The sequence below is a fragment of the Cryptomeria japonica genome, chromosome 3, assembly GCF_030272615.1.
Source record: "Cryptomeria japonica chromosome 3, Sugi_1.0, whole genome shotgun sequence".
NCBI classification, from domain to species: Eukaryota; Viridiplantae; Streptophyta; class Pinopsida; order Cupressales; family Cupressaceae; genus Cryptomeria; species Cryptomeria japonica.
The window spans coordinates 871,319,862-871,334,128 of NC_081407.1; the positions used below are offsets into that span (position 1 = coordinate 871,319,862).

Consider the following 14,267-nt stretch of genomic DNA (forward strand, 5'->3'; position numbering starts at 1 on the left):
CTTCAGTATTAATAATCGGTGGATCCTTTGTGTGTACCGGTGGTGTATCCAAAGGTGGCGGTGGAATATTATCTGTAACCTTTATGTTTGGAATACCACCAACTTTGCCTTTACCCTTGTCCTTGCCTTTTTGATATACTTTGAATGTCTTTTTAGGTCTTATGTTTTCCTCTTGCTTTTCCTTCTCTACAAAGAATATATCCCATTTATCTGCTGTCTCATCTGCAATCTCTTTTACTCTTCTAGCCATCAGGCTTACTTGTCGATGTCCACTTAAAAATACACACCAGTTAGCTTCAGAAAATTAGTTCATCTATTTCTTCCTTATTGTTTACTGGGTGAATAGCCAAGAGTGCTTCAAATTTCAATTTCTTATCCAATTCCATTATAGATAGCCTTTTAGCTTCTAGTCTCATGTAGAGATCATTTGGTATCTCATCAATCACTTCTATCAAAACTTGCTTGTATATATCCAAGTATAAGATAATTCTTTCCTCAATGGTGTTTCTGTCAGTATCATTTGAAGCATTATACCATTTACTTACATTAGACAAATTTTCTTCCTCTGTTATCTTATTCAGTAAATCATCTAGTGTGGGAGTAACCGATGTCTATTTCTTCTTAGGTGTAAGCTTCTTCTTCGGTTCCCTAACTGCCTATTGTTTCTTCTTTAGTGTTTTGGTTTTCTTAGGTTCAAGAGAGGGTACCAGTGAGGGTTTTTTCTTCCTTTCTACTCTTTTAAACTCAGCAACCTTACCATTGACAGTATCGGAGGATGTTACAACTAGTGAAATATGTGCTTTAGGTTGTAGTCCTTCAAGTTCACTTGCTGATATACCACTGATGTTCATGACACTTTCTTTGATCTCTTTTACCATCTTGGAGGCATCTCTAATAAATATTTCTCTTCTCTTTGTCCTTTTCTGCATAGATACATTACTTTCAATAGTGTTTGCATTTCCAAAGAATTTCTCAGATGACTCCCTTGGTGCATCAAGTAGAGCTTTAGCATATGTTTCCAAAACATGTAGATCTACCTCATAACCCATCTCTATAACCCAAATAGTTCAAGGACTTGCTACTTCCATCCAAGTTTCATCTCTCTTAATAACAAAGCAGATTTCCTTGTCATATTTAAACTATACTCTATGGTAGTCTCTATCTTGCTCTCATCTTAGATTTGAATGATTTGAAGTAGTCTGTAATGTTCTTAACACTATTAGTGCCCATACCGGTGAAAGCATCTTGTATTTGTTTTCCTACCAGGATGTCATAACCAAAATCCTTGTGACCTATGTCGGGTATCTCCTTGGTAAAGTATAACATTAGGCATACGAGTAGGTTTCCAAAATGGAAAGTACCTTTCTTATCTCCCTCAATCTTCTTTAGATTGTCAATTAATTCATCCTTAAGCCATTCACACACATTGATCCTAACATTATTGTTTACCATCTCATATGCATTGTGAATACATAGACTAGAAACATAATTCAGTCTATTTGTATCAGTATCTTTGTAACCTAGTACCATGCTCACATATCTCACATTTATGTCCTTAACATCATTCACTCTAAGTGACCTATTATCAAATGTTGCTCCGGTTAAATCCATAACTCCTCTGTTAGGTATCATCTTGGTTTTATAAAGTCTACTACTGGCTGAAGGTAAACTAGTAACTGCCTTAATTGCTTCCCTAGTTATCTTGCAAACTGACTCTAATGACATGAACTCTCCATAGACTCTCTAAATTGAAATTCTAAATGCTTGAAAATCACTTCGCAGCTTTGCCTTAGAATGCCTTTCTCAATTTCGCTCTTTTTGATCGTTTGAATGCTCGGTGAGTTTGAAATGAGGGTTTCTCGGTGCTTTATAGTCAAAAAGGTTCTTTAAAACTGCATTAAATGCTCGCCGGTTAAGTGAAAACTTAACACATCCTCCGGTAAAGAAGAAACATATCTTCTCACCATCAATCGAGGGTAGAATGCATGATCTTCAACTTGTTGTAATACCCCTAAGGATTATTCCTCAATTAGATGAAGAATCTCTTGTCAGTGGAGGATTACTCTGTTCTACTGGTGCAGAGATAGTTTCATTAGTTCTCTGATCACTTTTCTTAATCCATTGTTTTGAAAATTCTTGCTTGACTTCATCTACCTTTTCTTTGCCCTTCAAACTAGGTCCTTTATTGTTGGCCGTTGCATTCTTGCTTCTACATAATTTTGCAATATGTCCAATCCTATTACATGCATAACAAGTTACATTATTCTTCTGAATAGCCTTTCCATATCCTTGACCGGATTGTGATCTGCATTGATTAGATAAATGCCCAAATCTTCCACAAACATAGTATTTCACATTTATTCTGCAATTTTCTGAATTATGACCAACTTTGTTGCATTTGGAACATTGACCAGTGGGTGAGTTTGTATTCTAATTATTTCTAAATCTACAGTGATTTTCTCTATGACCATACTTGTTGCATTTAAAACATTTCCCATTAAATTTATAAGCATTAGGTTGTCTTACTAGTTTGTTCTGATTTTGATTGTTTGCAGTACCGGAACTTTCTCCATGTTCAAATCCAAGTCCATTAGTATCTCCATCGGGTTTTTGCCTTTTAAGCATGTCATCAAGTTCTTCTAAAATTTTATTGAATTTGTCTTTGTGTTTATTTGCAGTAGCCAACTCATTTTCTAGAATTCCAACTTGTCTCACAAGCTCAGCTTTATCATGTTGCATGTGAATCAAATATGTCTTTAGCATATCATTTTCATGACCAAGTCTCAAATTTTCATTTCCAGCATCATTAAGTCTCCTAGCTAAGTCTTCTTCATTCTTCTTCCCATCTTCAATATATTTACATAGCCTCATAGTCATATCTTGCATTTCATTCTTCATATTACTATTTTCTCATCTCAACTTATTTGCAACATCTCTAAGAGTTTCCTTTTCATCATCATCATTCTAAATCTTCTCATGAAGTTCTTTTCTTTTATTTTGTGCTATAACAAAGTTCTCCTGAAGTCCTTTAATGAATTCTTGTGCAATCCTTAGATCATCTTCAAGTTTGATATTCTTCAATGTTTCTACATCAAAATCTTCAACAGCTCCTTCTAACTGTTTTCTTAATTTATTCATCTGTACCGGTGTCAAAATTTTCCTCAAGCTGTTAGGCTTTTGAAAAATAGAGGACTAGGCTCTGATACGAATTGTTAGATTCAATGATAGTCCCAAAGACACTAAGAGGGGGGGTGAATCAATGTCTGACCGATTAGCAAAATATTTACACTTGTTTAAAACTTCGCATCCCTAAATAGTGTACCGGTAAATAAGAATTATTGCAATAAAGAGAAACAGAGACAACATCCATAACACAAGATATTTAACGAGGAAAATCACTGTGGGAAAAACCTCGGTGAGAATTATGACCCACAATATTTACTCACTGGCCAATGAATAAATACTACTTACAATGAGGGGCCTACACATGCAGGGAGGCCAATAGCCTAGAACTCGCTGCTCAATAAAGAGTCACACTGACTACAAAATGGATCATCAAATCCAATACAATGCACTTCTCAAAACAACATGTCTCATGCCAGATTCAGTACCGGTTTAAGCTCAGTCTATAACAAAAACCTTCTCTATAAACTATATCACCTTATATAAAATTGTCTAATCACATATATCAAAATGACTTATAAGATCTCATACATATATGAGTCTTTTACAATATACCATGTTGGCTTTACAAAAGATAATTTCATTTCAAAACATATAAACAAAACTTTATCCCATGTCGGCTGGAGTGTCGATATGCTTTGTTGTTGATGTAATCAGAATGTAAGTGAAGTGCCGGTGTATGAAATTTGTGATGTCGGGCATGTATAAACCAATTTCTAGTGACTTGCCAGTTGGTTGCCAAATGGTTGCCATCAATGAAAACATCAACTATTCTCATAAGAGTGTAGAATGCCAACATTGGCTTCCTTTCTTTGGGGGATGAGAATGAATATATGCGCATATATATATACATGATATATATGAGTTATCATAAAAAGCATATTAACTCCAAAGTTAGGTGAAACTACCTTGTCATTTGTGATTTGCGTTCATTATCCTTTGATTTATCCTCTGTCGAGGGCTAAATTATTGTGATAATTTTCTTGTCTTCTTTGGGTGTATTCTACCTTAATGAAATTGCTCCCGATAAGTCATATACAATCGCTTTAACATAGGGGCATATGCTCCGCTCATGATTGTCTCTTTTGATACTTAAAGTTACTTAGCGAACTTTGTATTTGCTTTGTAATTTTTGGTATTCTTTTCATGGCTCATAGTAAGAGAACTTTACTAGTTGTAGTCATGGTTCTCTGTCTCTCTCATGGTCTTCCTTTTACCTTATCATTGAAGTTTTAAGATTCTAAAGTCTATTGGGAGCCTAGTGAATCTTGCCTCCTTTATATGGTGAAAGTATTTCAATCTAAATTACTTGTACTTTATCGACAATATTTTCCTAAGATGATACTCAAGCTAAAGTGGGGCTTAATGTAACATCCTAAAATTGCACCCCTTTCAATTTTCGACTACATTTGGGTCTTTGCCTTAATGTTTGCACTCCTCGGCCTGATCAGAGACTTGAATATGCTCATGCACATCAAAAACAAATTGCAATTTAACCATGCGATCCTACCCCAAAATAGGACAACTCAAGGGCATAACGCCCTAGGATCCCCTATTTGGGACCTTCCTTGATCCTCTCCCTTGGACCTAACTCAAATTTGAAGGGGGAATTCCATCCTTTGTTGGGAAAAGTTAGAAAATCAGTCAATTAAACCCACTAGCAAGTATAAAAGAGGGATTTCCCATCTCATTTGATAGCTAACAAAATTCAATCAAGCATCTGAGCATTCAAGAGAGCAAGAATTGAAGAGAAACTGAGCATTTTTAATCTTCCTTCAAGCTTTGGAGCAGCAACAGAGACAAGATTTCAAGCATTGAAGAGGAGATCAACATTCTACTTCATGAAAACCTAATTCCATGTAGAGGCAAACAAAACTTCACAAGGAGGTATAAGCATTTCAATTTCATTCAATTCAACATCCCCTCAAATAGGAGGATTTCTACTTTTTGTCATTTCATTTACATTATTTCAACCACTTGGTTAATTCCAATACTAGGGTTTCATTTGAAGACAAACCCCTATGCTGAACACAATTCCCTTCCTTTTTGTGTACAAAAAATAGGTGCGCAAAGAATTAAGCTTTATTCATAGAGGCCGAAAAACCCTTTTCGACGCATGGAATGTTCGGAAGACCTATAGGAGGGCGCCCTTGTCTAGACACACGGTCCTTGCAAATTTTGTTGGATCATGCAAAGCAGCTCCGAATTATCTCAAACTTCTCAGATCCAAGTGCATGGTTAAATCCTAAATCTGTAGCTCACTATTTTTGCATACTTCATTTTTATTTCCAGCATTTACTCCTAATTCAATTAATCAACTTACAAAAGGGTTAATTCCATTCCAATCTACTTACTATTCAATCCTTGCATCCATTGGGATCAGGTCTAGTAGATTCATCTCCCTCTTTTGAATGTAAAGTCCTCCCCGAAGTGAAAATTGGAGTTTAGTAAATTCCCTCTTCTTCTAAATGGCGAATTGGCTAAGGTCCTCTAGTTTTCCACTTTACACATATAAATTAAATGATGGAATATCACATATCACTTCCTACATATACAATAATCATGTACATGTCCCTCATAATTAATACATACAATCTTCATATGTGTATGTGTTACCTAGGAGGACACATAAACTACTTCACATATAACACACTGCCCAACACACCGATCATGCTTTCCCACACACAACCCAAATTTGTTTTGTCATGGTTTTTTGCATGATTCATTACAATTAATTATACCATAATTATCCCAAGGAAGTATGTGGCATACAATGTGGGTGAGAGAGAATATAAGTTTAAGACTCTCTACAATGTAAAAGAATGTAGAGGATAGATGCTAATGCGAATAACAGATACAATTATAGATATTGCTACTATGGCATCTGCAAACGACATTAAGATATAGTGTGCATGTGTAACGTGTAGAGCAAGTTAACTATGAAAAGTAATGACAATAAGTTACAATGTGGACATGGTCTAAACAAATTGCACTGTATAAGGGTGTTGCGATAAAACCAAATTACAATGAAACACGAGTGATTATTGAATAAAATTTCCCCATAATATTCCGATAAACTAATAAAATACGATGAAACTGTCATTCTACCTTATAGATAGTGTAAGTATAGCATCAATAGACAAATTAAACAATTCTGTGATAAATAAGCACAGTGAGACAATGTCTGTTGGCCTAAACATTATTAGCAATAAGCCAGATTATGAATATGAGTTAAAGAGGTATGTGGAGGTGTAGATGTATGAAGCGTTTAACAACATGCCTCAAGGAAATGTAATTAATTTGGGTCAAAACTCTAGTGAGATATTTATTCAAAAGACTAGATTCCTTCATGCAAAAGTAGTCCAGATGAACAGCATTTTTTTTTTTGCATGCACAAATATTCTTACAGAATGGAAAAGCACAGATAACACGCAAACAGTTTGACAAAAATGCCTAGTTAAAAGTAACAAAGTTTGAAAGATATGCCCAAATATATTTGACTAGATTCCATGCTATGAAACTGGCCAGGTGGAAGTCTTGGAAGAGTAGTACTCTGCAAATTATCTAGTCACCTTCTATATCTTTTCTCCTCCCTTTTTCACGTGGCTTCAGATGTCCTTCTCAAGGCTTCCCAATTCTTGGAAATGGTTTTCCTCTTTCCTCCTCCATATATCCTCCTTTCCTTCTCGTATGGTAAGAATTTTCTCTTCGACTCTGATTTTGTCTCCCTCCTCATATCTCGATCCATTAATTGGGAAAAAGTGCTATGATATCTTTTTAATGCGTATTCTCCAATGGAGGATTGTTTTTCTGCAAACCTCCATTTTTCAATATTTTTATCTTCTCCTCCATGCACCATAATGGCTTTTTTATCATCTTGCAACCCTTACACCACAGCCCACAAGATCAACTATGCTTGGAAAAAATAAATATAGGGTGTAAAAGTAGCTCCATTTTGGGTTGGGTTGGTTTGATATGACAAAAGTGCATTCAAATCTATTTTTATTTAAATTGTTTTAAATTCAATATAACTTAAAAATATTTCAGATAATTCAAGATCAATTATGCTTGGAAAAAATAAACATAAAGTGTAAAAGTAGCTCCATCTTGGATTGGGTTGGTTTGATATGAAAAAGTATTCAAATCTACTTTTATTCAAATTATTTGACATTCAATATAACTTAAAAATACATCAGATAATTTTTTTTAATAAGTAAACTATTGACTAAAGTCAGTTTCAATTATTATAGAAAATAAGCATATACAGTAAGTTATATAATTTGACGAGATACAGTAAGTTCAGAACCATAAGGAAAAAACTACTATAAGTAATTGCAAGGCATTTAAACATTACAGGCAGAATAGAACATATAATAAAAAACAAAATAGCCTTGCATTGTCCTCAGAATATTTCATCCTATATACTAGACCTCTTTTCCACAAAAACTAGAAATATATACTAAAAATCTACAAGCAAAATGGAAACCCTATATATTTATAATTGTGATGGTATGAAAATCATGTATAAAATTTTATTATGAACTCAAAGATAAAGTTTATCAATTTTTACTAAATGTATCTATGATGAAAGAATCTAAAGAAAATTAAAGGATTAATGTAATTTGATTTATCATAAAGATTGAGTTTTTACATTCTTATTTGATAAATAATCACTTTAACACATAATTAAATTATCTAAATAATAAAATAAAAGAATTTAGTGTTATGATAGTGGCATAGATCTCTTATTTCTTTTGTATTGAAAGAACATTTATTTTACTTTATGGTAGATGTAGTCCTTGAGCTCTTGGTGTGCATTCTCTTTGTATTATTTCTCTTTTTAAAAGTAGATTTTTTTTATTTTTTTTTGGAGGGGGGGTTTCTTCTTTTACTCTTCTATAAGAAATCTATACATGGGTATCTAACATGGGCTACAAGCTAGAATTTGTCATGAAGGGGGGTTATTATTGTAAATAGCACAACAAGCTATAAATTCATAATATAAATTAAATTTTATACAAATAAATAAACTATCTTCTAGGAGGCAAGTAGTTGTTTTGTATGATCTATTTGGTTGTGAGGTCAAATATATCACTCCTACATATTGTATGAATATAAGAAAGCAATAAATCTATAATATAGATTATATTTTATCTTTAAAATAGACTCTTTAATCTATACTATAGATTATATTTTATCTTTAAAATAGACTATTTTAAAGGTATCTTATTAGTACTTGGTATGAGTATTCCACAATCCATTAGGTAGATATGTAAGCTTCTCATTTAAGTTGTGTATCATTTTAAGCTCATAAAAATATATAAATTTTAAAAATATACATAGATTAAACCATAAGAGTGCACACCTATATTATGAATCTTTATTTGCTAATAATATAATTATATAATCATTTTAAAATAAAAAATTATGAATACAATAAATATATAAATAATTTCACATATTTTAACTAAAATATTATATATTACTATTATTATTATTGATTTATTTTTTTAAATAAATGTTATTTTAAACAAATTATGTGACTTTGACAATTGATTTTAATATTATATATTATTCTAATATATAATAAACTAAAAAACTATAAATATTATATCAAATTTTTTTATATAAAATTATTTAATATTTAATAAAAAATACTTTTAAAAATATAAACAATCAAAAATAATATTAAAAATTACAATTCTAAAAATAAATTTGTTTATTATCAAAATATTTATAATATGAAAATTTACAAGAGATTATTTTTTAACATGTGATATAATAGCATATACAAACAAGCATTAAAATTTTATCTTTATATTTAGAGACTAAAAGATATATTCTATCATTATATAATAGAAAAAGTATTATATAAAGTATGACATCTCTTGAATAGAATGATATAATTCTATTGAATGTATTGAAAAAGAAAATTTCGAGAATTTACAATATTAAATATTAATTAAAATTTCAAATATTTAATATATTGAAACAATTTAATAGATTTTTAAGAATCAGATGATTCAGTTTTCCAGTTGGTACAAATGTAAATATATTTACCACCATTTCCTTGTATGTACTATAAATATGACTAAAAATATATGATCCCAAATTAAAGAATGACTGGTCCTCGTCGTATTGTGAAACTATTACTTCGTTATTACTAAATGGATCGTTTTGATCTACTACATCCATTCTAGTTGCTGTTTCACAGGAATTACAGAACCCGGTGACAAAAGACGCAAGATTAGCCTGTACATCCAGGATCTCTGCCTTAGTGGTTGCCAGTTGTGATTGGAGATGTAATACTTGCTTCTGCAATCGACAAATGGCACCAGTGCAACCGTAGATTGGATCTTTCACTCTCACACTTGCCTCATATACCAGGCTTGTCACAGTATCTGCTCTCTTTTCAGCCGGAATATCCTGCACAAAAAAGGATTGACGTTGAAATAAAGTTGATCTGACTAACATATGGTGAAACGAAGGACAATTATATGTGGGAATGCACAGTGGGAAGAATCAAACTTTTTCGATTGAAAAGTAACATGGCCAAAATCTGGAAAAGCATTTGATGCATACCCGAAGGATTTTGGCAATATTGCTTGCTCCAAATAATTTGTGTACTACGAAGAATTTTTGAGGATCGTTTGGTGGGAAATAAGGAGCGAGGAGGCATTTATCTCCACATTTTCTTCGCTGAACCTTGCAAGCGGCACACGGGGAAACAGTACGAGACATCTCTTCTGATTTCTGGTACTGCTGAATTAGGTATACCGCAGGAAGAAATAAATATACATATTAACTTATACAGATCAGAGTCGAATTCAAGAATATATAGATGAGATCTATTTGGGAGAAAGAGTTGAGTAACAGACGCAAATTATACAGATACATCACCGGTGTAAATACAACATTTTCTTCTTTATCAACATGTCACGCCGACAAATTTGATCACGCGCATGCTCGGATACACGACAGAATCTATGGTGTTTGCATATGATTAGGTGTTAAATATGTGTATAAATGTACGATTAGGTGGTATATAGCTTGTTATTATGCAACCTTTTTACATAAATGTACTACTTCCTTTGTTATTATCCTATGACACGAAAAGAACATGTCAATTTGACCAAGTCAATAAATATATATTTTGATTATGTACAATTATTCTAGAGATCTAATTATCTTATGAAATATATAAGAGGTAATTATATACATAGATTTTATTTGTTTTTTTCATTTATTATTGTACCTAAAGGAATAGACATATAAGCTTATCATAAATTTAGATGCAATCAATACAAATTGCTAATAGAAAGAAGTAAATAAAATTCAAGGAACACTCAATCCATGGTAATAAAATCTAGCCTATAAAAATCAGGTTCATTGATCAAGAAATGTAGAAAAATTATTATTCAAAATGCAATAAAATCTAATGGTGGATGTGATCATCTTTTTCATTGTATCTATTTAAAATTTTCACATTTTACAATTCTCCATATGCTATTTGATCCTACATTAATACTGACTGTATAGAAGTTCTAATCTACAACTATTTTCATCAACAATAGAGATTATTTTAATGCATTACCTTCAATTTTCAATTTAGTTGTTCACTCACATTCTTATTGTTTAGATCTTATATGTTTCTCATGGGTTATCACTCCAATTTCTATTAGTTTTTTTCCATGAAAAAACTACATAAAGCAATTGGATAAAGTATTTTCTTTTAAGTGTCAAATGAGCTACATTTCATAAGAAGTTTCCAAAGAGTTTAAAGGAAAAACATATAAATCGCTAACAATCACTCTTTTATTCATAAAAAGTCATCCGAGTTTATTATAAAATTATCTCTAATCCATTCTTATTTGCATTTGCTACTTCAAGGTCACATGCACCAACCTACTAAGATGCACACATCTCACTATAATTGCATGCATCAAACTAGGCACATATCACCCTATGAGCATATAAATTAAATGGTGAAAGATCACACATCACTTCCTATATTTAAAATAATGATGGATAAGCCTCATAATCAGTACATACACTCTTCATATGTGTAAATGTTACTCTAGTAGGACACATCAACTACTCCACATATAACATGCTCCCCAACACACACATCATGTTCTCCCACAAACACCCCAAATTAGTGCTTCCATGGTTTTTTGCATGATTTATTATAATTAATATACCCTTAGGGATAAGTTTTTGATACATACAAATGGGCTAGTGTTTTCTAGTCACCTATAAGGTCACATTGGCTCCACTCAATGATGATCTAGTGGCACATGCTCTATTTTCATCAACCTCTACTTTTGCTTTTCTCTATGTACTCTAGGTGTTGAGGGTAAATCCTAAAATATTTCCAAACCCCTTCCTATATCATTCATTTTCTCCTAATCACAAATTTCACCCCATTTCACTATTTTTCATTCGATTTCTCTATTTCTTCTTTTTTTCTCCAATTCTCTTCCATTGAACCTTATTTTCATGATTTATCTAATTTGTCCCTCCATTTATTATTTCTAGAGATCATTGGTGTGATATTTTTCAAAAGAAATTGCTAAAGGGGGCATCATCCCTCCACTTTACTAATCCCTTTCATTCAAATTTACTAGCATATATCAAAATCCTCTTCACCTTAAGAAGCATTATATTTTATTTTCTTAAATAGACAACATTGCTTTTGTTAAGTGACAACACCATCTTTAATAGGGACAAAATTTAAGCATAACATTTTGTTCACTTGTCTACCTAGTCAAATAATTCATTCCACCCTAATTATTCCACCTTCACAAAAATTAAACTAATTGAACAATATTTTATTGTTTAATTATAAAATAAATTATTTTCCCACTAAATATTTAAAGAAATATTTTTGTACTAGTTTATTTTTGTGGATTCGATTGTGTGTAATTTTTTCCCATCAACTTTTCGAATCACGGTCAGTGATTCATCATCAGGATGAAATATTTTTCTTAGAATGATTAAATACATTCAACTAAATACATTATCAATAAATAATTACTTGAGGTCACGACTCCGAGAAGTTAATAGGATCTACCATCAGAGAAACCATCACAAAACATAGAAGAAATGAAATAGCCCCATAAAAGGAAAAGGTCTAAACCCATAATAGAGTAGTCCACTACGCATCAGTAGCCACCCAATAGTAATAGGGTGGGTTGGGGCTTGATAGTTGTTGGACCCTTAACCCGGGTGGGAAGGAGTAGTAGGCCCAACAAGAAATATTCTTTGGATTCTAGCAATGCCAATCCATAGATTTGGTTAATTATAATAGTTAACAAATTAATGAATTGAGTCAACTCATCAGTCAAATCTATCTTGTTTGACATAGCCATAATTATACATTCTAATCTTTAGCTCATATCCACATTTATTATAAGCAACTAAAGGTATTTGAGAGGCTTTCTTCAAGATCTTTGTACTTAGGTGCAATAACCTCTTTTGTTTGAATAGTTGCAATTGGGTATGAATCAAAGGATTGATTTTTTGAATCGACATCTTTTTTTAATGCTTTGTGGTCTCTTCTTCGTATATGCCATTATATCATTGCTCCATGCACCACCAAATGTTGATTTGTGATAGGTGACATGACAATTTTTTATTGGTCATGACCAATTGCTTGGGACATTAATGCAATCTACACACTATTTTGATGCTTAAAGATTGCAAATTTAAAGGTTGATAATTATTAACTATATGTAAATTAGGTGATTTCTTCTTAAGTGTGTAGCCACCTTTTCTCATTAAAAGCAATTTTCTAATGTTGCGTAAATTTCTCCAACAAAGTATAATTTTCACACGCTCAAAAAGAAAATACAACTTTTTATTTCAGAATTGTGTGTAGTTAGAACAATTATTTTATAAGCTATTTTTAATATATTATGTTATATATGTGTGAGATATAGACAATATTTATGATGTTTAAGCAAATTAGATATGATTATACATATGTTCATGTGGGAATGTCTAATTTAAATTAATTGTTAATATTTACAAAATAGTACAATAAAGGAATTTTTATGTGATGAGTAACTGTTTATAGTATTATTCATAAAATAGTGTTAAACATTCACAAAAATATGGGTGGATAAATTCACGTCTTTAAAGTTCATACGGTGCTAAAATTTTGAACATTAAAACACAATCAAATTTGCTTAGGGAGTGAGAGTAGTAGTAGAGAGGGAAGGAAAGGATCTAATCATCCAACTTACCCTATTCATTAGTGGGGTCCAATGTGTCCACATTAGGTTTGCACCCATCATTATCTTTATTTTTTCTTCAATAACATGAGTGGGCAAAATTGCATGAGCTAATTGAGGTAACTTGTTGGAATAAAACTAGATATAAGTGCCACCAATAAGTGAGAGTTTTTCCCATAGGCAGGGGAAAGGTGGAGCACCTAAGAGAAAGGAATGACTAGCCCTATTGACCTCAATCCCTTCTCATATTAAGAGGGGAAGCTTGGGAATGAGTCTCCTTGTTACCATGAATAGAGAGGTTACATCCATGATAATATGCATTGAAAGGTGAGTGACCCCTAGAGAAAGAGGGAGATGGAGGAATTGTAGTGAGTGCATAGAAGGGCATTTCCTTTGTCACCAAGGAGAATATATTAATGAGCTAATTCAATTATAAAATTTTTAGCTTTCAATTGTTATCATTGATAGCCTCTTTTCTCTTCTCGTTGCCCACTTCGGTTGGGGACCCCCTTCGGGCTTCCCAATAGTTGGATTCCCAAGTCTTGGAGTCTATGGTTTTCCTGCTCTCCATGTGGACCCTCTCAATATAGATTCACTGTATCACCCCCCTCCTCCCCAACTTCAGTATGATTCTTTTTTTGTAGAAGTGGAACCCTCCACTTATGCGGAAAAACTTCTGGGAGGAAGCCCTATAAAGCTGGGAAAAGTTCTAGACATCTATGCCACACAAGTTGAATGTGTGGTCAAGGAACACCAAGTGGAGATTCTAGATATGTTGTTGAGCTCAACAATAACTGAACTAAACATTTATTTGGTGGGTAAATTCTTGGCTTTCCTCTAGTCTTTGGA

At 32.4% G+C, this 14,267-nt stretch overlaps 1 protein-coding gene across 1 annotated transcript; it reads right to left on the reverse strand.

Annotated features, from left to right (window-relative positions):
• Nucleotides 1–9,153: 9,153 nt before the first annotated feature.
• On the reverse strand, nt 9,154–10,042 carry LOC131033118 (LOB domain-containing protein 25-like). The gene is made up of 2 exons (XM_057964249.2): nt 9,766–10,042; nt 9,154–9,609 (listed from the first exon to the last, which is right to left on the reverse strand). Exons 1-2 carry the CDS (start codon nt 9,922–9,924, stop codon nt 9,154–9,156), a joined length of 615 nt encoding a protein of 204 aa, XP_057820232.2. The 5' UTR covers nt 9,925–10,042.
• Nucleotides 10,043–14,267: the final 4,225 nt, after the last annotated feature.